Source organism: Alternaria burnsii, assembly GCF_013036055.1.
Source record: "Alternaria burnsii strain CBS107.38 chromosome Unknown 749, whole genome shotgun sequence".
NCBI lineage: Eukaryota > Fungi > Ascomycota > Dothideomycetes > Pleosporales > Pleosporaceae > Alternaria > Alternaria burnsii.
The window spans coordinates 14,407-38,809 of NW_024066132.1; the positions used below are offsets into that span (position 1 = coordinate 14,407).

A 24,403-nucleotide genomic window follows, 5' to 3' on the forward strand; every position below is an offset into this window, starting at 1 on the left:
GGAACATGTTTTACAAAGCGTTTCCTAGCATTCGCGAAGCAGTATAGCGGCTGCTGATGGTAGACGGGATGACGTATGCAGGGATCCACAACTTCGGGCCGCATCGTTCCTCCGATACGACCTCAATGGTATCCTTTACACAGCGCACACACAACTAGAACAATACATATCGATACAGTGATTGTGTTTCAGTATATTCCGTGACTTCATCCATCTCAAGCATCATGCAGGCGCTTCCAAACGAGCTCCTGGCCCAGATTGCCGTACACCTCGACTCTCAACCACCATCAATCACCAATTTCAACCACGAGCCAAGCGCACACCTCGCCTACTCGCATACCGAACTGAGCACCAATCCGCTGAAATCCCTCTCTCTTGTTTCATGGCGATGGAGAAAAGTCGTTCTCCCCATTCTCTTCCACTTCACACGCATAGCGCTGGACAAGGAACCACAATGGGTGCCTATGGACGCTCGCCTCGTCGACAGTATGCAATTACAGCTCTCTAGTCTAAGCAACCACGAATTCATGCTGTATACAAAGTTGCGCAGCAAGTTTAAAGCAACGACCGGAGAGGCCTTTGCACCTGCTATGGATGATGTGTTGATCCAGTTGTGCCGGATCCAGGATGGCGATGAGTTTTTGAAGATGACGCCGTCAATAGTGTGGTTACCGCATCTTTCTAGGGATTTTAGAATTCTTTCTCGGTTCGTCACAGAGAACAAACTCAAACATCATATCAAGAGCGTGGTGCTGCACACGGATAAAGAATACGACTTGCGCCATGTGTCTTCCGCTCAAGGACCATTGGCGCGCGAAGTCACCGACATCTGGAACAGGGTATTCGATGTCTTAGAGCCAGCACGTGTTGTCGTCGCTGCACCACCCAAGACCATGGCCGCGTTGCTGGATTCACATGTGGGTACCAACGACATGTGGGCTTTCGAGATGAAGATGCACTACATTGAGCTTCTTAGAGATCAACCGCCCGTCGAGAATAAACAACAAGAACGCCGAACAAACGACGTTCCGCTCATTCAACGCCGACCCTGGAACCACTTGGGCTACAACGAAGGCTCCTCGATCACCGCATACAGCACATATGAATTTCACCTTAAGATCGCGCCTAGGATTCTCAGTCTCGTTCTCAGTCGCTTAGCCGAGAATCCAGCATTGTGCAGAGATTTGACTTCATTTAGCTTCGTTGCTGTCTTTCCCCTCTCTTCTACTGTGTCGTCTATTGTGGAGGCCGTCTATGGAATTCCTTCCATCAAAAAGGTCACGTTACAACTCGCGCCTGGTCCTGAGAATGACCTCCTCAGCAATGGCAGCAAGAGGCGCAAAGCCCAGTCAAGCGACTTTTGGTCCGAGTGGAGGGCAGGATATAGGGCGCTTACTAATATGGAGATATTCTATGATCAAAGTAAAGGGGAAGAGCAGGCGGTGGAGGAGATTGTGAGCAAGGATTGCTATTCGAAGCAATTGGCTGTTGAGGTTGTGGAGGTTATGGGTCATTATTTGGAGACGACGTCGACTACGTGGAAGAGTGGTGGAGTGGGCAGGTGGATTAAGGTCACGTCGGAGGAAGAAGGGAACTAGAAAGATGTGCTGAAGTTTGTGGTGGGAGGTGAGCCGGAGCAGTTTGCAAAACAAGTGACAGCGCTGTGCGATTCATATATGTTCGCGTGATATGAATTGTATGGACGGCAAATTGTGTTTGAGGCTTTTGTAATCTATATTGTTATACTAACATTATAGCATTGCTGAAGAAGGCGGTACACTGTAGAAAACTGCTTGCTGTTCCGTTACCAATCTGGAGTCCTACCTAAGTGGGTTGGCAGGCTTCTCTCATAGTGTTACTAGGCTAGATATTCCTGCGCCTGTCTAGCCACAAGCATATTAACCCTCGTCGCATGCGGGTTCGCGTTCAATTGTACCGCAGCTTCTGCATTTCAGCTTTGCTACGACACACTTGACGTTGTGATCTCAGCCGCACCTGACCCCTCACAGAAGAAAACCTCTTTAAGTACAACATCCGTGCAACACTTTTGTCATGTCTTATTGAATGCGGTACTTCTCCAAAGCTTGAGAAGCCACTGAATTGGGCGTCATCTGATGATAGCAGCTCGATGTAATGCTTCAATACACATGCGAGATTTTGTTCTTATCTCTCCAACTGTGCCGCTAAGTCTTTCGTTGACAGCGGCTAACTATCTGCGCCACCTCGTTTATACGTTTCGTGGCGTACCTTAGTGAACGACAAGAACTCTAGAACATCAAAGATTGGACTCCACCATCGAGTACGCACTCTATCAATCAGCTCGACCTTAAGGCCATCGTCAGCTGAGCTTTTCACGTGTTAGCATTGCAACCAGTTCCCCGCATACAGTCAACGCAACATATATGCTTCTCGTTTCCTAGCGCAAAGTTGTGAAAGCACAAGTTGAACTGCTCTGAAATCTGCATATTCATAGCCTTGGTAAGATGTTTTCTATCGAATCGGGACTTACCGCACGGAGAACCTCCCGTTGTACATGCTAATGTTATCCCCAGTTTTGTTCCATCCATGTCATCCACAAAGCCATCACCACGCCCAACCACCTCTTCTTGCCCATCGCTTCTCATAGGGGATGACGATACCGTCTACAACAATTATGCACACGAGTTGAGTACTCACACAGAGGAACGGGCGAATTATCCTCTATTGTCAAATGGGTTTCAAACGGCTTATAACGATAGCAAATTTGATCGGCATCCATCTAGTAACTGCAAGTGGACGATCGGCTGGCTAACACCTGCCATCATAGTTGGCAGCTTCATTTTGGGTATGTCTACTACACAGATACTTTGGGTTATATTGAAGCTGAAACGCTACAAAGCTTTGTTAATAGCAGTGGCACACTACATCTATTGCCGTGAACTTGATCAAAAGCGCGTCACCTCAACCGTGCCACAAAACTGGAATAATTCCATCTCCATGGCCTTCGCTCGCACATTCTCTTTGCTTCTCGTGGTTTCGGCATCTCAGGCATTCAACCAACTTCTCTGGTGGCACTTGCGAAGACAGCGCTTGTCAGTTTCGAAGATTGATGCGCTGTTCTCATTCAGCACAGGACCCTTGAAGTTATATCGGCTTGACATATTGCGGCGTGTTCCAGTCCTTTGGATCTTCGGGCTCTTCTTCCCTCTGATCCCCATCATCACCACAATCTTCCCAACTGGTGCGCTGATCGTAGATCTCCATCCCTTTCCTCAAACCAATTTGACAGAGGTTCCTACACTGGATATTGACTACCATGGCAATGGATCCGCTGTTGCCTTCTTCCAGGACGCTATGTTTACTCCTGGCTTTGATGGAGAATATCGGTAAGACTCCAGCAACTCTGGCAATCTATCTTGCGAGCGCACATGACGATCGGAACTAACTCATGTAAGGTGGCCTGCCGATAGACTCAAGGGTCTAGCTAGGAAGACACTACTTCAAGGTGCTTTCCTTACACAGCCCTCACCCTGTGGGCTTAATTGCTCCTACACTTTGAAATTTGCGGCCCCAGCCCTGCGATGTGCAGAGGTGACAACGATGCAGAATCTTACATCTGCTGATCAAACCATAGCATTCGGAAGTATGTTCAGAAACCTCGAAGACTCTGATCCGACGCACTATAATTATATGGGTGCGCCAATACTATCAAGAGAGACGTTCTTAGGCCAGTCCGCATACAGGCTATTCGTATTTGCCGTCAGCTACCGGGCCCCAAATGATGATGCTTACCAGTTTGTTAATTGCGTGACAATGGACGCTAAGTACGAAGCGGAGGTGGAGTACAAGAACGGCACCCAGAGCATCGCTGTAAAGGTCATCGATGAAAAGCCTCTGAACGCGTCTCGTCTGAACGTGGGGGAACTGTTCTACGACCTCATGAATTCTGAGCCATGGACTGATCCGGTCAAGTATCCAACACAGTATTTAAATAACACGGAGAACGAAATTCTGGAATTGATGCACGGAACCCACGTAAGGGCTATGAGCGACGCAATGGTATATTGCCTGTCTGGATACATTCAACAATACGGTGAGTCAGCCGATATCATTATTCCCAAAAGATTCGCGTGTTTCTCTCTTATCCCTGCGATCGTGTATCGAATGGAAAAGGTTGACGCTTGTCGGAATAGGACTTGAAGGTCAGCAAATCGCAGACACAGTGATCCATGAAACACCTCTAGCTGTTCCTATTCGCAACGACACTAACTACCGGTTCATCGATGTACGCCTGAAACTATCCCCTGCAGTCATCGAGGAGCTCATGCAAAACACTACACTCTCAGTCTTCAACGACGCGACGCGCAAGACCAAGACCATGGTCAACATCACCTCGTACGAAAATGCATACATATTCAAAGAGCCATCGCGTCTCATCGCTTCGTACACAGCATTGCTCGCTACCTACCTCGTTTTCGCAACTCTTGGACTGGTCGCTCTCGTGCAGAATGGCGTGGCCGCTGACTCTGGTATCTTCCTTCAAGTACTATGCGCCACGACGAATGGAAACTCCATCCTCAACAGACTGGCTAAACAGACATGTCTGGGTGGATCTGTTAATCACCCACAAGAGCTCATGAATCTCGAAGTACAGTTTGGCCAGGTCAAAGAGAATACTGGATTAGCGGCATTTGGAACTGCTGCCGAAGTAACTGAGCTAAAGAAAGGCGGCAGTTACGACTAGCTAGTTGACATGGTCGTTCCATGGTACATAGTAGACAAGAACCCAGAAGATGTCAAAGACCAAGAAGGAGTGGACAGTCGTAATATTTAGCATACTTGTAAAGTTCAATCTATCTTGGGTATATCGTTGCTGTACGTCGCTATAATGGACTGCGAAAAATGCCGTCCTCGATTGTCGTGTCATGCATCATATGCCACTCACCATTAAAAGCCCAAACGTCGTTCTTGCAGGCCATCCATATCATACCAGGCTGAGTCGATTCACAAACGCACCAAAAATGCGAACCCTCCTCTTTCATGCAAAAAAAAAACATTACCTCATGCTCCCTCACGTTACGCAAAGAATCTCCTGCCAACCCACCGTCCACCTTACACTACCCATGATAATCACTAACAAACCCAATCCTGCGCCCACACTCGCAGCCCCATACAGATAAGCAGCTCTTCTCTTCAAAGTATCAATCTCCACAATCCAAGTAGACACCGTCGTCAGACAACCACAGAACCCATCCATGACCCCCTGCAACACACTACACCCAACCACACTCGCACCCACACGCCCCGTACTAGCCAACGGAACGTGCTGAAGATCGTACGCCATACCCAAGACCGCCGTACCAAACACATTAACGGTAAAAGTACCAAGCGGGAAAGACGAGTTGATAGGATTCAGCACCAAGGAGACATAATAACGAAGCAAGCATCCCGCGGGCGCAAAGACGAGGGCGAAGAGCGCCTGGGAGCGCCATGCCGAGTGCGGCGGTAAGCACACCATGATGATGGCGCCGAACCATGTGCCCCAGCCCAGCACGACGAAGAGCGGATCCATGACGCGGCGTGTGAGCCGGAAGGGCAGGGTAGGCGTTACCCGGTCGAGGGCTAGCGCGAGGTGAGCTCCTATGTGGAGCGCACAGTAGCACGTTGAGATTGTTATGATGATGGTGGCGAGTATGGCCATGACGCTATATCCGCCATTCCGCGATACAGTCGTAGTTGCAGAGGGGATGGCTGTATTCGGGGGATAAGGATGGTTAATCGGGCTCTTCAAGTCGTTTGATAGCGAGAGGAAGATGTCGCGGATGAAAGACGAGAAGCTGGTGAAAGAGCCGCAGAAGCCTGTTGCAAGGCCAATGTACATGGGTATTGTTTTCTTGACTTTGCCATGCCGGGGTTTGTCGCGCGTGTGGTCGGCGGGGTAGTCGGATGGCTCTGGCAGTTTTTCTCCTTGTCTGCTATCGTCGTGTTGATTCTGGCCCCATTCTGCGGCGAACAAACGCCGGTCTTCAGATAGGAAGCCCATGATGAAGGTTCCCGCTACGTTGGCCCATAGTTCTGAGAAGATGACTGGTGCGCCGGGGTAGAAGGTCAGGGCTTGTAGACCCAGACGAGCTAGCGTACCCCATATTGAGAAGAAGATCAAGTAGGAGACCGTGTAGAGTTCTGTAGCTAATCTCGATGCTTTTTGCGCGCTGGGGGTGCGCTTGGAACGTAGGTAGTACTCTGCGTGTGGGTCGTAGTTCTGAGTATGGTTGTCGTGCTCTTGGACAGGCGACATACTGGGTAAGGCGGTAATGTCTAATTGAGAGCCTGTTGCTGCTCGTCCGAGCGGGAAAGAGGGTCTTCTTGATCGCTGTTGCTGCCGTGTTTGGGATGCAGGTCTGCTCCCATACTCTGGATTTGAATGCCTGCTCTGCCCTCGCGTCCTGGGTGTTCGCAAAGGCTGCGGGAGGTTGGGCGACTGTGCGTTTTCGTTGTAGAGGTGCAGCCAGGACTCTGGGGCCAAAAGGTCTTCGCCTGATTTCACTTGTCCACCCCCAGCTCGCGAGGATACTGTGCTGAGCGAATTGTGCTTTCCGGAGTGTCGGTCCCGTCGCTTCACGCTGCTGTATGATGAATCGCGTTGGCGCGAGGTATATGGCACATTGGGCGCGGGCGAAGCGGTCGAGGTCGGGGAGTCAGGTACTGGTTCGCTATCCGCACGCTCCGAGGTGACTTTTTCCAGATCGAGGTTGAAGTCGTGCAGGCGGCGCAGGTCGCTGCGTGTTCGGGACCGTGGTTGTGGGCGGTGCGCTGACTCTTCGGAAATGGTAGACGAACGCAGCGACGAGCGCTGGTTGTTGAAATGCGACTCGCGTTTCGAAGGGATGTCTTCGTGGTCGACGGGGACAGTTGCAGAGTTGGCCATAGCTGCCATTGCCGTCCCGTGTGCCTGCAGATTGAATGTGCTATGACGCGCGGTACCGAGATTGACAACTTTCCATGTATAAGCCCGAAGTACTTCAGCTCGACGCCGCGTGCAACTTAAAGTATCGCGCCATGCTCGCTTCTATGATGACGACAAGGACGTGGCAGTCCCCAGGAACGGGACTGTACACGTATATCAGCCCATGGTGCCCTCCCTCTTCCTCTCTCCTGCGCCAAATAAGAAAAGGTCAAATCTCAAGTAACCTTTGCTTATGCAAAGCCATGCGACGAATGACAGGCCATCCCATTTTCTCCGATTGGCGCATGGGACCCTGGTCAGGTGTCATGCAGTTGCCGAGGGCGTGACAAGGTTTCAGGTCACGGAGCTGCCCGACGCCGTGGCATCTGTTATCGCCGGCATGTGGGGAGCTTAGACGTGACCACGCGCTTGTCTCATGCACCTTCTTGAACGGACAAGTAAATCTAGTTGAGCACCACTATATATTCCAGAATACCAAGAACGCTTCTCAAATACTATCTACGTTTACTCGTTAATTCATATTCAACATGTCTGCCATCAACCTCCCCAAGAACGCTCACGTCTCGACACACCCATGTCTCCAGGCGAAGCTCTCACAGCTGCGATCGGCGAGCACAGGGTCCAAAGATGCGCAAACGCTGGTGCATGAATTGGCTCTCATGGTCGGTTATGAAGCCCTGGCCGCAGGCTTAAAGGCACAACCGGCGGGCACAGTACGTCCATCATTCTCATTCATCCGGTCCCATAACATCACCAAGTGGGGTGGTATTCCGAGCCGCATATCCATAAAAGGATTCCATATCCCCAAAACCATAACAATCTCCCAGACAATAGCCATACCAATCAATGCTATACCACAACACCCACTAACTCCACCTAGGACAAATCCCCCCTCGGCTACGAATACACCACAACCACCACCTCCCCCGCACCCACCTCCATATCCCTCGTCCCCATCCTCCGCTCAGGACTCTCCATGGTCCCAGCCCTCTCCTCCCTCCTCCCCACCCCCGTCCCAATCCACCACCTCGGTCTCTACCGCGAAAAGTCCACCCTCCAACCCGTAGAATACTACAACAACCTACCCTACCACACCCCGCACAACACCGCCGCGGGCTCAACATCCCCCCAACCCGAGTTGGCCATCATCGTAGACCCCATCATCGCTACAGGTGCGACGGCACAAGCGGCAATTGACACGTTGAAGGACTGGGGCGTGAAGAGGATCATCGTCGTGAGCATATTGGCGACGGAGGAGGGGCTGCAGAAGGCGTGTGGAGAGTGGGAAGAAGGCGTTGAGGTATGGGTCGGTGGGTGCGACAAGGGGGTTGATGAAAAGGGCATGATCAAGCCGGGTCTGGGAGACATTGGAGATAGGCTGTTTATGACATTGGGAAAATAGGTATGATATCATGAGTGTAACGTGAAATGGGACGCGTTTGTCATGAAAACTATGGGTAACTGCATGATTATCAAGTGCTTTGCGTTTGGCTCTTGAGCTTCGGTATTGTTGCAGGTTAGCGAAAATTGGTGGCTTGCTTCTACAATGCGTTGTTGCTCGTATCTGACTAAAGCCACTACGTTAGGTTTCTACCCCTTGTAACTGGAGACCCTCCTTCGCAGGATACAACAAACAAGCCGACCTATATGTCAACGTCGAGGACTCATGTCGAAATGTCTCAATTTTGTTTACTGGTTCGGTCTGATGTGTTGATATATTGAATCTGGACAGGATCCCTCAGACTAAGCGCGCCGCTAGCTACCAGCTCCCACACTCGAAAGACATAAAGCTGCGCAAGGATCCAGCGCAGTCCAACTGAGCTCTCATTCCCAAATCTCCAACTCGGTCTAGTGCCAGATCCGAAGAATTTCCATATTCCACGCCCGCACACGAGACCATGGTCATCGACGGCTCAAACACATGCAATTTGGTGTGCTTATTGAAGAAACATACGTGATTGAACTCGAAATACTGGTACAAGACTCATCTCGCCAGCACTTTATCCAAGACTTGTCTCAGCTTTTCCTCACAGTCAGTGGGCTTTCCGAAGGACCTCCATGCAATGAATCTATCGGGTCGAACCAGAACACACCCATCTTCTCTAACTCTGCGCTTCATGTGCCAATTGCGGTGGATGTCCATATAATCCAGTCCATGGCCGATACCATAACTGGCAATGGGGATGCCTGTGACTTTACTGATTGATTGAGCTGCAAACTTCCAAGCTTCCCCGCCAACTCCGTACAGCAAGCAAAACGACCCCTTCCCGGCAAGGTCATGTGTTGATACCAAGTTTGGGCGAGAGGGGACGTCGAGCCATACATGGGGCAGTCGACTGCCGGGGTATGTGCTGATTTGCGTCTCCACAATATGGTCTCCCTCCAAGGTAGGCCTGGGGCTGCTCTCGTCGTCTAGGTATACTGCGTTCGAGGTATACCACTGATTGTACGCCATACCGAGGCTCTCAAGCTCCTGTCTCTTCTGCTCAAAAGCCTCATGTAGTCTTGCTCGGCGATCGGAGCCTGCGACCGTCGGCTGTGTTAGTTCCTCTAGCTGCTTAACTCCATCTTCCTGAGGGGCCATCATTCCCAGAACTTCCCAAATATTGGAGTTATGGCGAAGTTGATTGTTGGACTCGCGAACGAGCTCTGTGCCAACTGGTTGCCGTTCCTTAGTGTACGTATCTAAAAGACCGGGGCCTGCTAAGCCCTTTGTAACATATGCGACTTTCCACGCCAAATTGTACGCGTCTTGAATGCAGGTGTTACTCCCCAATCCAAAACTGGGAGGATGACGATGGGCTGCATCGCCCAACAAGAATATATTGCCATCGGCGTTCGAGTATTGGTCCGCAACGGCCTCACGAACGGTCCAAGCGTCAATCTGCAGGATCTTGACATCGATCGCTCCGTCTCCAACTAGCTCCCGCACAAGGTCGACAATCTCGGGGCTCTCCGTGGTAAAGCCTTCAAACGGATTCGTGCCGCCTGGTCCAAAGGCGACCATGACCCACTCGTTCCACTGTCGCACCACGCGCAAGTGGGCAACAACCCCTGGAAAAATCTTGCGGTCAGGCTGGACTATCCAATGAAGGCCAGCGTGGTTCTTTTCTGCCAGAACGTGACCCAGTTCTGCGCGGATCAGAAAGTTGCAGGCCTTTGGCCCTCCTGGAGTTTTTGAGAAACTGAAGTTGAGGGAGCGAGCTATATGACTTCGGCCTCCGTCTGCACCAAAGAGATATTTGGTGCGAATTTTGAAATGATGGTTAGTTATGTGATCTTGAACAGCACATAGATACCCCGAGCCAAGATCGTCGCTGATAGGCTCAACTCCCATGAGTTCTGTCGAGAAGCGGTGCTTGAAATTGTGGTGTGATGCGTAGCGGAGGAGGAGTGGCTCAGCATGACGTTGAGTCAGGTCAACGTATTCACATGGTGTGATCTCCTTCAATCGTCCCTGTCCATAGCAGATCAGTCTTCATGAGCTTTCCAGATTTGCGCCAACCCAGGTCATCTTACAGCGCTGGCCGGAAGCTCCCCCCATGCCAGGACTCTTCCGTACTCCTTTTCTCCAGCAAGATTTCGTGAAAAACGCATGGAAAGAGCGGTAGGGCCACGAATCGCCAATCTCAGCCCTTCATCCTCAAGACCGATATCCCGGAGGCATTCTGATCAGGTAAGTCAATTATCGACATAGCAGGAGTTTCTCGCACCAAAGGCAAAAGGGTTGAATCCGTGGGCTCTTGGTGTAAACACTGTGGAATTGTCTTTGGATATCACAAGCCCGCTCAGCCCTAGCATTTGTTGGTCAGTAACCACCCACTATGCTCCAGCTTAGACATCAAGATTACCGTTCTGGCCCAGGAAAGCTGCTAGAGATGCGCCAGCAGGCCCAGCGCCAACTATCAAGATATCTTCCTGGATGGGAGGGGTCATGCTGACAAAGGGGTCGAGGGGAGAGTTTGAGAAATGTAGATGTGTACTTGAACCAGACAAAGTATATCTTTGGTGGTGATTGGCGATACAGGTTTGGGTGGTAATGTATATGTATATGCTCAGTCGCCGTGCCGTCGGATTCCGTGGAAGTGAGGCGACGGCTACCGTTTTGCGTCTTCGCCTGCTCGCGTCTTCAGAGTTCCGAGCGGAGTTGGCGCTTGATTCCAAGGTTTGATCACCTCTAACTTGGAATTGCCCGAGAGGACATGCATGCATACTATGTCAGACTACTACTGCATCGTACACGACGTAAATTAAAAGACTTGGACTGACGGACTACTCGCGTAGCCCACCGCGTCCGACCGAGAAGTGCTATGTTGTAGTTCGAAGTCCAGGTTCGGCGTTGGCTTGGCTTGGTTTGGCTTGGCGATTTTACTCTGCCTTGATCTGTCGACCCTTTCGCGCTTTTGAATTGTCCGAGCGCCGCGATTGAGAGTTTCAACTTGGCCCGCGCTCCACGAGAGCATTTAAGCTTCTACATTCGCGCACTTTCCTAATGACTGGTGACGTAGTGGTCGCTTGATGCAAGTGCTGTGTCCTCTCCGAGGCCTAGATCCTGCTGCAGGCGGCTCAATCACCAAGCAGCTGCGTGGCACCCCTGCGAACACCAATAGCTTGTCAGGTTTGTCATGAGCAACTCGCCATAGGTTACTTCTAATCTCGCTCACTTGTTTTACTATAAGACGTCGCACAATAAAGCTCATTTAGGGATTCGGCTCTTGCACTTTAAAGTTATTGCAGGTTAGCGAAAATTAGTAACTTACTTCTATATATTGTTACTTATGTCTAACTTAAGCTACTACTTTAGAGTTCTATTTCTTATAATTAGAAAACCTTCTTTATAGAATGTAATATAATATTATATCTATTTACTAATATTAATAACTTATACTAAAGTATCTTAATCTTATTTACTACTTCTATCTATAGATAGTTTCTAAGAGATATTAATTCTCTAACTCTTTTTTAGACCTTAGCTAGCTTAATTTTTAAATTACTAAGTAATAAGTTTTTAATTAATACTTTTAAGCTTATAATAAGTAATAAAATAACTTTTAATTTTAAAAATAGCTTATTAAGTTTTAGAAAAGAGTTTTACTTAGCTTTAACTTTAGAACTATTATACTAGTATAATATATAGTTAAAACTAAAGAGTATATCTTTTTTAATAAGCTAATTAAGAGATACTTACTAGTTATTTTAAGTTAAAATAAATTAACTATTAAAGCTATCTTAGAATAAGATAGATATTTATATATATAGTAGATCTAAACTCTAAGTAAGTTCTAGTTAGTAACTAGTACTCTAGCTAAGCTTTAGTTAGACTCTAATTCTTTTTAAATAGAGTTTAAGGATTTATTCTACTACTTTATAACTTTAGTTATACTTTAATACTTTTTTAAATAGAGTTTAAAAGTTTATTTTATTACTTTCTAACTCTAGCTAAGTTCTAGTATAGTTTTAGATAAGTTTAGATAACTATACTAGTTTTAAAGCTACTTAGCTAAAGCTTCTTATTTCTAAGTACTTACTTATTATAACTCTTTTTTTTTTTAGAATAAATTTTACTTTACTACTCTTAAGTTTAGTAAAATCTAATTTATTTTTATTAACTTATTTCTAAAAGTATTAAATACTTAATTCTTTACTAAAATAATAGTATAATATCTTAAAGATTTATAATATATTCCTATTATTTATAAGTGTTATATAAAACTTACTTAATTTCTACTTCTACTATAGTTTTATTTATAACTACTTTATATTTTTTTTTATAAAAGATACTTTATCTCTATAAAAAATCTACTATTTATTTACTAGCTCTATATACTAAGTGTTATTATAAGTCTACTCTTTTATATTATTTATAGCTATATTCTAATTTCTTTATAAGTTTAGTTAATATCTTAATTCTATACTTACTATACTACTTTTACTTATTTATTACTTTACTTTATTTAATTAAGAATAATAATTTTATATAAAAATCTATACTAATTATACTCTCTCTCTCTTACTATAAAAGTTTTATACTTAGTATATTTTATAGTTATAAAAGTAAGTATTAGAGATACTTAAAAATTTTAAAATAGTTACTCTATACTAATAATAATAATAATATAACTAAGTACTTCTACTTTACTTCTAGCGCCGATAATAAGTAGTTTAGTATACTACTTAGCTACGTCTAGAACTCTAGTAACACCTCTAGTAATAGTAATAATAGTAGCTCTAGTAACTTACTTTTTAGCTAAGCTCTATACTTTTTTAATATAGTACTTAGAAAGTTAAATATAAGCTTAGTTTATTTAAAGTACTCTAAATATATTATAAAAAGAGTTTAGTATAATTATAATTAAATTATTATATAATAGAAGTTTTACGTATACTATTATAAAAAGAACTACTACTATACTTTAGTAAGTTTCTATTTTAGTTTTTTTTTATACTTTTTTTTAATATCTTTTAAGCTACTAGTAAAATACTTAAGTTAATTAAAAAGCTAGTTATTATAAGTAATAAAAGGAATCCTCCTTTAATAAAGAAATTAGGACTAAGCACTTCTTAATAAGCGCTAATAATAAAAAATAACTAGTGTAGAGTATAAAGAGGGTTACGTAATATACTATTACGCTAAAATAAAGCTATTAGTAATAGTAGGACTTAAATATAAAAGTAGCTATTATAAGCTAAGATAGCTATTAGTAATAGTAAGACAGACCTATAATAGCAGGAATAGATTATAAGGAGTATATAGAATAGATAAGTTTTATTATTATATTTATTATAGTTAACTTAAATAGTTTATCTTTTATATAGATTATTAACTAGTTATTCTATTATTTATAGAATTAGTATTATTACTTTTTTAGTTAATAATAATAACTCTTTTCTACTTAATCTTTTATATAATACTTTATAGACTACTACTTTAGTCTACTTCGCCTTAGTATAAACTAAGCTTAAAGAAGTATAGCCTAACTCTATATAATACTTTAACTACCTTAGAAATTAGTAGATATTTTAACTAATAAGTTATCTAATTAAGATTTAGTAATAGCTTATTAGAGAAATATTTAAGATAATATAGCTTAGAGCTAAGAACTTTTAATACTAGTACGCTCTACTCTAGAAAATAATAAGATACTTAAAGTATCTAATAATAAGAAAAAGAATCTTAATATTACTAAGCTTTAGAATCTTAGGTAATATATAAACGCGTAGACTTAGTAGATTACTAAAATATAAGTAATAATTAATTAGCTTATAGAGTAACTAATAATAACTTTTAATAAATAACCTATAGCTACTAGAAAACCTAAGATAGCGTTACCTAAGAAATATAGAGAGGATAGAGATAGACTATAAGTCTTCTTTACTAATATTAACCTATACTATAAGTATAATAAAGTACTAAATAACTAAGAAAAGATTTTTATAGTAAGTACGTTTATAAAAAATAAAGCCTCTAACTAAATATAACTCTATATAGATAACTACTTATTAGATATAGATTATTAGAGAACTAAGGTTAAAACTTATACTTTATTTATAAGCTAGATAGAGTTTAAAAAAGAAATAGAACGTATCTTTAAAAAAGTAGATATAAAGAACTAAGCTAAAAAGAAGATTATCTACTTAAGACAGCTTATATTAGTATTAGTATATATAGTAGAATTTAAGTAACTATAAGTATAGATTAATTAAGATAACGTAGTACTCTAAATAGTGTTTAAAGCTAGCTTTAAGGAAAATATTAAAAACAGACTTATATACTATAATAAGGCTAAGTTACTATACGCTTTAATAGAATTAGTAACTTATATTAATAATAGACTCTAGAAATAAAATAACTAAAAGAAATACTTCTAACTTAACCTAGCTAATATAAAGAAATAACATAGTAGATATAAAAAAGATAGAGATACTATTATAACTAGTAGGGTATAAGATAAGACTAAAGATAAGAAGTTTAAAGAATAGAGATAAAATAGTCTCTCTAAAGAAGAACGCTAAAAGCGTTATAATAATAAAGTATATCTTTATTATAGTAAAGTTAGACACTTTACTAGAGACTATAAAGAAGAATAAGTTAAATAGGCAGCTATTAAGATTAAGATAATTAGGTAGAGTACGCTATACTTAACTTAGATAAAACTAGATAATAACCTAAATAATATAGATCTATATAAAGAAGCTTACTTAGTAGATAAATAAGTATTTATAATTATTCTATAAATTAAAAAAGATAATAAAGTCTTAGTTATAGATAAGCTAAAGACTAAAAATTAGAAAGTTAAAAGTAAAAACGTTTTAAAATATCTAGCTAACTAGTAGTATTAGATATATAGTAATACTATATACTACGCTAATAACTATAGAATTTAGAATTAAATTATAATTACTAGTAAATATACTAAAGAAATTAAACGCTAAGTAGTAATTTAATAACTTTACTTTAAAGACTTAAAAGTTAAAAGTAGAGCTTAAGAAATATCTAAAGAAGAGGAAGATACTAAAGAATATAAGAAACTGTGCTAGTATAACTATAAGATTAATTATATATTCTATAAAGAAGATAAAAAAAAATATAAAATAGACTAGAATTAGTACTATTATCTTAGTCTAGAAGAAAATAAATATTAAGTAAATAACTACTATATTTATAACCTAAAGAATACTAATATTTATAACAAACTCCTATAGACGTAATATAAAAATAAATATAACTTCTATTATAGATAACTTAAGAAAGTATATAAAGTAAATAACTATTACTATTATACTCTATTATTAAATATTTATAAGATTATAAACTACTTAATTTATAAAGCTAAAAAAGTATAAGTAAAGAAAGTAACTATCTAAAAAGAAGTACCTTATATTAATACTTATTAGAGCTTCTATTATAATAATAGGTATTTAATATACTATAGCTTAAAGAATAATATAAGCTACTTTCTAAAGTATAAGAGAAAGAAGTAGCTAAAAAACTAAGATGCTACTAAAGATAGGGTCTTACTAGTAATAGCGCACCTATAATAACTTTAAAGAAAGTATAGGATACTAATAGTTAAGAGAAGTAGTTACTTATAACTATATCTATATAAAGTTAAGAGATTAAGGCGCTTATAAATAGTAGAGCTATATAAATAATAATCTTACTCTAAGTAGTAGAGAAATATAAGATACCTTATAGAATTAAGAATTACTTAGTACTAGTAGTACTAGCTAATAAGAAACCTATAGAATATAGAAAAAGCATAATAAGGTTAGAAACTAAGGTAACTAAGCTATAAATAGCAGGTATAGAATACTAAATAAATATTAACATTATAGATCTAGAGGAACTAGATATATTAATTAGTTATAATTAGCTAGACGCTTATAACCCTACTATTAACTAATAAATAAAGATAATACTTAAAAGAAAATCTATATATAAAGTTACTAGAGTACGTAGAGAGATATACTTAATAAATTAGAGCTTACTCTAAAATAAGAGATTTAGTAAGATCTTGCTTTATAAAATTAGAAGAATCTATAAAAAAAACTCTTAGAAAGTAAGAGTTATTTAGATAAAATAAGTTATAACTATAAAGAAAGAACCTTTACTACTAGAGATACTAAAAGAGTATTAAGCTAATAAGTTTAGAGAACTCTTTAAAGAAAATAAAGCTATAGACTTAGTAGACTACTAAGAGTAAGATTATAAGATTATCCTAAATAAAGAGGTAAAGCTTAGCTTAAGACTAATATACTTTATAGCGCCTAAGTATAATACTAAGCTAAGAAATTATATCTAAAAGAACTTAAAGAAGAGATTTATTTAACTAAGATTAAGCTTAATAGCCTTACCTATTCTATTTATAAAGAAAGCTAATAAGAAATAGCAACTATACGTTAACTTTAGAAAGCTAAACAGCGTAATATAAAAGAACTAATATTCTTTACTACTTATTATAGAGCTTATAGATTAACTTTAAGAAGCTAAGTAGTTTATAAAGTTTAACGTTTAGAAAGAATTTTACTAAATTAAAATTAAAAAAGGTTATAAGTAGATAATAGCGTTTAAGATAAAATATAAACTATTTAAATATATAGTAATACCTTTTAAGTTAACAAATATCTTAGTAATATTTTAGTTAGTTATTAATAACGCGCTCTATAAATACTTTAGAATCTTTATTATAGTATACTTAGATAATATACTAGTATACTTTAGAGGAATACTTAAAGAATATATTAAGTATATTAAGAAAGTACTTAGAAAGCTAAAAGAATATAAGTTATACCTATAGCTAAAGAAGTGCAAATTCTATATTAAGAAGACAGAATTTCTAAGCTTTATAGTATCTATAGAGGGAGTTAAAATAAACTTAAAAAAGATCTTAACTATATAAGAGTAGCTAATACTTAAAATAATTAAAGATATATAATTCTTCTTAAGATTTACTAACTACTATTAGAAGTTTATTAAAAATTACTTAAAAATTATAGTACCTCTCTTAGAGATTATAAAGAAGAAAATAAAATTTAACTAAAATAAAGAATAATAAGAGGTATTTAATTAAATTAAATAAATCTTCTTTAAAGTACTTATACTAGAGATATATAACCTAAAATAAGAAATATAGCTAGAAACTAATATATTAGATTATGCGCTAGAGGCTATACTATTATAATAGTACTTAAATAAGAAATAGAGACTAGTATTCTACTATTTAAAGAAGTTCTCTAGAGTAGAACTTAACTATAATGTCTATAACAAAGAACTAATAAGAATAGTTAATACCTTTAAGTAATAGGAAGTCTATTTATTAAGACTACTATACTAAATTAAGGTCTTTACTAATTACTAGAACCTAGTAGAGTTTATAATAACTAAGAAACTTAATAGATAATAAACTTAATAGGCTAAGATATTAGCTTAGTTTAACTTTAAGATAACCTATTAAGCTAAAATACTTAATAAAGTAGTAGATATTTTAAGTAAAAAGTCTAACTTATATAAAAAAAACTATAAGAAACTATATAAAGCTATATTTAAAAAAGTATTTAATAGTATATTATAATATAACTAGCTAGAACTAGCTAGAATAGCTAAAGTAGCTAAATAAGTAGAATTATTATAAATACAGTAGCAGCAGAAGGCAGCTAACTAGTAGTTTAAGCCTAATAAGAATAGCTCTAATAAACTATTATAAAATAAATAAGAGTACTAAAATATAATTTAAAAAAATTAAATATATATACTTTTATATATAAAATTAAATCTTATCTAAGAACTATATAAGTTACTAAAGTTTAGTTACGTAGTAATTAAAGAAATAGTTAGATAACTAGCTAAGGTATTTATAATACTATGCTTATAAGTAAAGGTATAAAATATCTTAAGTAACTATTTAGTATATTATTAAAATAAGCTAAAGAGATATAAGCTCTATAGCTTATTATAATCTTTATAGCTACTAACAAGACTATAAAGTAGTATAATAATAGACTTTATAGTAAAACTCTTAAAGTTACTAGAACTAGTATTAGGATAACTTTATAATATAGTCTTAGTAATTATAAATTAATTAACTAAGGTATTAAAGTTCGTACTAATAGAGGAAACTATTATAGTAGAAGAATACGCGTATAAAGTTTCTAAAGTAGTAATATTAGAGTATAGAATACCTAAAGAATTTATTACTAATAGAGATAAGTTATTTATATTAAAATATTAAACAACGTTCTTAGTAAAACTAAGAGTAAAGAAGAAACTATTAACTAGCTTTTACTTAGAAATAAATAGCTAGATAGAAAGAATAAACTAAATACTAGAATAGTATCTAAAGATATACGCTAATAAGCTATAAAATAACTAGATTAAACTCTTACTAACAGCGTAATTAGCTTATAATAGTATAAAATTAGTAACTACAAAGTACTTACTATACTACGCTAATTATAGTTATAAGCTAGTTACTTATTAAGACCTAAAAAATATAGAAAGTATAGTAGTAGGCGTAAATAATAAAGTACGCCTTATATAAGAATTATATAAAGAATTAAGTAAGAATATTACTTATAAGAATCTTATAATAGCTAAAGTAGTAAATAAGTAAAAAATTAAGAAACTAACTTTTAAGAGGGAGAATAAAGTTTTTCTATTATAATAGAACTTAAAAACTAAATAATTATATAAGAAACTAAATAACTTCTAAATAGAACTATTTAAAATCTTAGAAGAAATAGGTATAGTAAACTATAAACTCTAACTACTACTAGATATACGCGTTTACTTTGTTTTTTATAAAAAACTCTTAGAAAGAGTACCTCTAGATACTAAGCTAGTAATAGATATAGAGCTTAAAGATAATAAGTATAAAGTTAAAGAGATTAAGAACCTATAGAAAGTTAGTTATTAATAGAAATACTTAGTTAAGTAGTAAAAATAGTCTAAAAGCTAAAATACTTAAGAACTAAAAGAAAATTTAATAAACTATAAGTTATAGGTACTTAAGTACTACTAAAAATACTTAAAAAAGTAAGAACTAAGTCTTTAAAAGAAAGAAAGTAATTAAAAAAGAAGTTAAAAAGAGTATTAGCCTATAACTAGCCTAAGTTAGTTAATAATCTAAGTAGTAATAGTTTAGTTACTAAAAAGTCTATACTTAAAGCAGAATCCTCTTTAGCTTACTTTTTTATATAATCTTAGAGATTTAGAATAGTAAAATCTTAATTAGTATAAAAATACTCTTACGCCTTAACCTCTAAAAGCTCTTAGTAAATATAAGTAGTATCTTCTTTAAAATAGGCTAATTTAAGACGTTTCTTATACTTCTCTTACTAAACTTTCTCTTATTTTTTCTTAAAAATAAATAGGCTATAAGCTGCAGATACTAAAATATAGCTAGTATAATAACTAGAAGTAGTGTTTATAAAATAATAAAGGTTCTTCTCCTTATAGCGCTTATAATAAAAGGGTATTTCTAGATTCTACTCTTTTATATAGTTAGTATAAGTATAATACTTAGTAGTTAAATTCTGTGTATAGTTATAATAAATAAGTTAAACTTTAAGTATAGTTAAGAAGGCGTAAAAAGAGAAAAAATAGTTATAATATAACAGACTTATAAAAGCTTTATATATAACCTACTTACTAAAACGTAGTATAAGAAAATAATAACTTAGAGTATTAAGATAATATACTTAAGAAAAGAGATAATATTATAAGTAATAAAAGGAATCCTCCCTTAATAAAGAAATTAGGACTAAGCGCCTCTTAATAAGCGCTAATAATAAAGAATAACTAGTATAGAGTATAAAAAGAGTTATATAATATACTATTACGCTAAGATAAAGCTATTAGTAATAGTAGAACTTAAATATAAAGGCAGCTTTTATAAGCTAAGATAGCTATTAGTAATAGTAAAATAAACTTATAATAGTAAGAATAGATTATAATAAGTATAAAAAATAGATAGATTTTATTATTATACTTATTATAGTTAACTTAAATAGTTTATCTCTTATATAGATTATTAACTAGTTATTCTATCTTTTATAGAATTAGTATTATTACCTTTTAGTTAATAATAATAACTCTTTTCTACTTAATCTTCTATATAATACTTTATAGATTTCTACCTTAGTCTACTTCGCCTTAGTATAGACTAAGCTTAGAGAAGTATAGCTAAACTCTATATAATACTTTTTTAGATTACTTATACTTTTTCCTCTATTATTATAAGCCTTTTTACTTTATAATAGCTAGTTTAAGCTTATTCTAAGCCCTAATTCTCTTTATTAAGTTCTTTTAGGTCTAAAGTGTCTAAAGAGTTATAGTTTATCTTACTATATTCTTTTATATTAGTTAGATTAGTAGTTTAGTTCTTATTAGTAATTCTAAACTCTCCTAAGGCTTTTAAGTATTTATTTTATTTACTAGAGTAAGTTTTTATATAAGTAGATATAGTAGCTACTAAAAAAAAAGTAGTATTACTTTATATAAAGATCTTTCTTATTAGCTCTATAAAAGCTTTATTATATTTCTAGGCTAGCTTTTAAGCTTTTACTATATAATTTAGCTTTCTTAAAAGGCTATTAGTAGGGTTAGTTACTTCTAAATAGTACGTTATAGTAAAGTTAAAGCTTAAGAGCACTAGGTAAGACTATACTTAGTAGTAGTTAAGCGTTTTAGTCTTTATAAACTACTTTAAGTTTTAATAGTTTATAAAAAGCTTAAAGTATACTCTTTTTAGATATTAGCGCTAATATTCTAAACTCTTTACTATAGTAAGTAGTTCTTAGTTATATATATTATAGTTATACTCTACTACTACTAACTTACGTAAAAAAAAGTTAATAAGGTGCTATTAGCTCTTTTTAGACCTTTTTAGTATATATTAGCTTAGAATACCTATAATTATACTACTTAAGGCGTTTACCTCTACTTTAGTCCTTTTATCTTATTTAAAATAGAATAGAATTAGAATATTTAGAAAAGAATCTTTTAGTTTCTAGAAAGCTTACTTTACTTTCTTATTTAGTTTAATTTCTTAGCTTTTTTCCCTCTTTTATACACAGCTACTTCTAGCTACTTCTAAGCCTTTCTAAGTTAGTTTAGTAAGTAGCAGCGCTAAATAAAAGAAATTAGTAATAAATTACTAGTAATAGTTTATAAAACTTATAAACACGCGAATTTTGTATACTATATATAGCTTTAGCTACTCTAGAATTATTTTAACTCTATCTTAATTAACTTTAATCTTATTAGGTGTTACTATGTAACCTAGGTACTTAGTATACTATATATACTACTCGCACTTTAGAAGCTTAAAGAATAGGTTATATTTATATAACCTATGTAATACTTCCTTTATATATTCTTTATATTCCTCTTTTATATTAGAGAAGATTAGAATATTATCTAAGTAAATAATATAAGATATATTAACTAGTCCTACTAAGACCTAGTAGATATAAGCTTAGAACTAAGCTAGAGTATTTATAAGGCTAAAAGATATTATAGTATACTTAAAACTACTATACTTTATATAAAAAGTAGTCTTCTATTTATTACCTTCTTAGATATATACTCTATAGTACGCTTCTTTTATATCTAGCTTAGTATAGTACTTAGTACTAGCTAGTCTCTCTAGAGACTTAGTAATAAGAGGTAGAGAATATCTATTTTTTATAGTAACCTTATTTAAGCTCTAATAGTTAATGTATAGCTATATACTACTATCTTTCTTTTTAGTAAAGAGAATAGGCGCTTTTACTAGAGACTTACTATACTTTATCTAGCTACGCGCTAAGTATTCCTCTAAATACTTATATAATAACTTAAGCTCTATCTTAGAGAAGTTATATAATAGTATATAAAGCGCTATAGCCCTAGATAGTAAATTAATAGCTAAGTCTTATAGTCTATAACTTATAAAAGCCTTTAAGTTGTTTTTTAAGCTAAGTTCTATAAACTTAGCGTATTATAAGAGTAACTCTACTCTACTAGCCCTTTCTAGGCTAGTCTAGAGCACTAAAGTAATAAAATAGCTATATACGTCTAATATAAGGTTGCGTATTATCTTTTTAAACTCTTTAGCTTCTTTTAATATAATTTTCTAAAAAGGAGCTTTATTTTTATCTTTTTATCTCCTAAAGATTAGCCTTTGCTCTAGAAAGTTAAACTTAGAGTTAATATATCTATTTAAAATAAACCTAAGTATACCTTATACTTTAGAATCTTAGCTATAATAAATAGTATATTATAAACCTCTACTTTCCTATAAGAGTCTTTAATACTTATAGTAACTAAAGTAGTTCTATAAACCTTTAGCTCTTTACTATTTACTCTTTTTACTAATAGCTTTAGTAAGAGTTAAATAGTAAGATTATACTCTTTAGTAGTTACTACTAAGAGGAAGTTTAATTATAAGCTTAGGTTAATTAACGCCTCTATTAGCTCTAATTACTTAATTATAACTTATACTATTATTATCTAGATTAGTTTAGAGTATATTATATTATAAAAGAGTTCTAAGTCCTTAGCTATAAAGTTAAGTATAATATAAGTAGAGAAAAAAGACTAGCTTTTCTACTTAGTACCTTTCTCTACTTTAAAGACCTTAGAGTCTCTAAGTTTCTTTTTACTCTCTAGATATTCCCTCTAAAAGTATCTAAGCTTATTATAGCTCTAATAGACCCTATTAGGGTCCTTTAAACTAGTTTAGTCTTTTTTTAGAAGTTTTATATTAAAATAGCCTAAATTAGATATCTTAGCTTTTTTTTAAGTCTATAAAGACTTAGAATATAAGTTATAAAATAGCTTATTATATTTATACCTTATCTCTGCTAACTACTATAGAAATAGTAGTATTTCTCCTAATAAGTAAGAGAACGTTACTATATAGCTTAATCTACTCTAGTAATATCTAGCTAGAGTATTTAGTTTAAATACTATAAAATACTCTACTAAATCTCTAAGTATAAGTTCTTTTTAAATCTTTAGAAGAAAGGCGCTTAGAAAGTCTATTAAATATTATTCTTTTAAGTAGTTCTTTAACTTACTCTAGAGGGCGTTTAACTTAGATAGTAAGACGTTTAAGTCTTAATTACAGCGCTAAAAGGTATATTTTAGCTTATTATAAGCCTAAAGGCGTTATAATAACTTAGAGCTAAGCGTATTAAGTATTACTACTTTAAGCTAGTCCTAAGTTAGTATCTATATAGCAGTTTCCTCTATATAATTCTAAGTATAGGTATCTTAGATTATATAAGTAGTTTTATTAAAAAACTTTATTATAAAGTTAACTTTATATAAGTTAGTATAGAAGGTATTTAGTACTTTTTAAAATATAGCTTTATAATCGCATACCTAGTAGTTATACTATAATTAGTTACGCGTTATAAACCTTTTAAAGTCTTTTAGGCGTAGTATACCTAAATTTACTTAGCTTTTAGACTTTCTTATAAAAGTAGAGTAAGTAAAGTTTTTTTTTAGTACTATTTAGTTACTAGTAAAAACTCTATCTCTTAGAGCGTAGAGATACGCTAACTCTTAGTAGTCTTATTCTAACTTAGCCTAGTTCCTTAGCTCTTTAAGCTCTTAGGTTATTAAAAATTATTTTTTATTTTATTTAACTATTATAGCTTATAGTAGGCTTATAGTAAGTATAAGTAACTACTTTAGTATAGTAAAGTTTTTAAAAGTTTTAAAGAGTGTAGAACTACCTATAAAGAGCTATACCTAGCCTAGCTACTCTTTAGTAAGTTATATTACTATTCTAGAAGATAAGAGAGTAGGTTTGTCTATACTATAGTCTATTACGCGCAACTTATTAGTTATAGACCTTACTATATATTAGGTGCTGCTAGAAGGGCCTAAGTAAGAGCTTATTATAATTAATTAATATATATAAGAGTATTATAGAGAGAGCAATTTAAATATTAAGCTATTATTATTAT

General features: G+C 35.9%; 5 protein-coding genes across 5 annotated transcripts; 3 read left to right on the forward strand and 2 right to left on the reverse strand.

The window, feature by feature from the left end:
* Positions 1-224: 224 nt before the first annotated feature.
* GT037_010905 (uncharacterized protein) lies at positions 225-1,598 on the forward strand (the record flags this gene model as incomplete). Its single annotated transcript, XM_038935952.1, has 1 exon — positions 225-1,598. The coding sequence occupies one exon, from the start codon at positions 225-227 to the stop codon at positions 1,596-1,598; it is 1,374 nt and encodes a 457-aa protein (XP_038781323.1).
* A 1,210-nt stretch (positions 1,599-2,808) lies between these two features.
* Positions 2,809-4,723, forward strand: GT037_010906 (uncharacterized protein; the record flags this gene model as incomplete). The annotated part of the gene is made up of 3 exons (XM_038935953.1): positions 2,809-3,365; positions 3,435-4,072; positions 4,173-4,723. Coding segments are annotated over 3 exons (1,746 nt in total), but the record flags the coding sequence as incomplete, so codon positions are not given.
* Positions 4,724-5,050: 327 nt separating this feature from the next.
* Positions 5,051-6,916, reverse strand: GT037_010907 (uncharacterized protein; the record flags this gene model as incomplete). The annotated part of the gene is made up of 1 exon (XM_038935954.1): positions 5,051-6,916. The coding sequence occupies one exon, from the start codon at positions 6,914-6,916 to the stop codon at positions 5,051-5,053; it is 1,866 nt and encodes a 621-aa protein (XP_038781325.1).
* Positions 6,917-7,473: 557 nt separating this feature from the next.
* GT037_010908 (uncharacterized protein) lies at positions 7,474-8,348 on the forward strand (the record flags this gene model as incomplete). Its single annotated transcript, XM_038935955.1, has 2 exons — positions 7,474-7,659; positions 7,827-8,348. 2 exons carry the CDS (start codon positions 7,474-7,476, stop codon positions 8,346-8,348), a joined length of 708 nt encoding a protein of 235 aa, XP_038781326.1.
* Positions 8,349-8,930: 582 nt separating this feature from the next.
* GT037_010909 (uncharacterized protein) lies at positions 8,931-10,882 on the reverse strand (the record flags this gene model as incomplete). Its single annotated transcript, XM_038935956.1, has 4 exons — positions 8,931-10,403; positions 10,466-10,614; positions 10,660-10,740; positions 10,798-10,882. The coding sequence occupies 4 exons, from the start codon at positions 10,880-10,882 to the stop codon at positions 8,931-8,933; spliced, it is 1,788 nt and encodes a 595-aa protein (XP_038781327.1).
* Between the last annotated feature and the right edge of the window lie 13,521 nt (positions 10,883-24,403).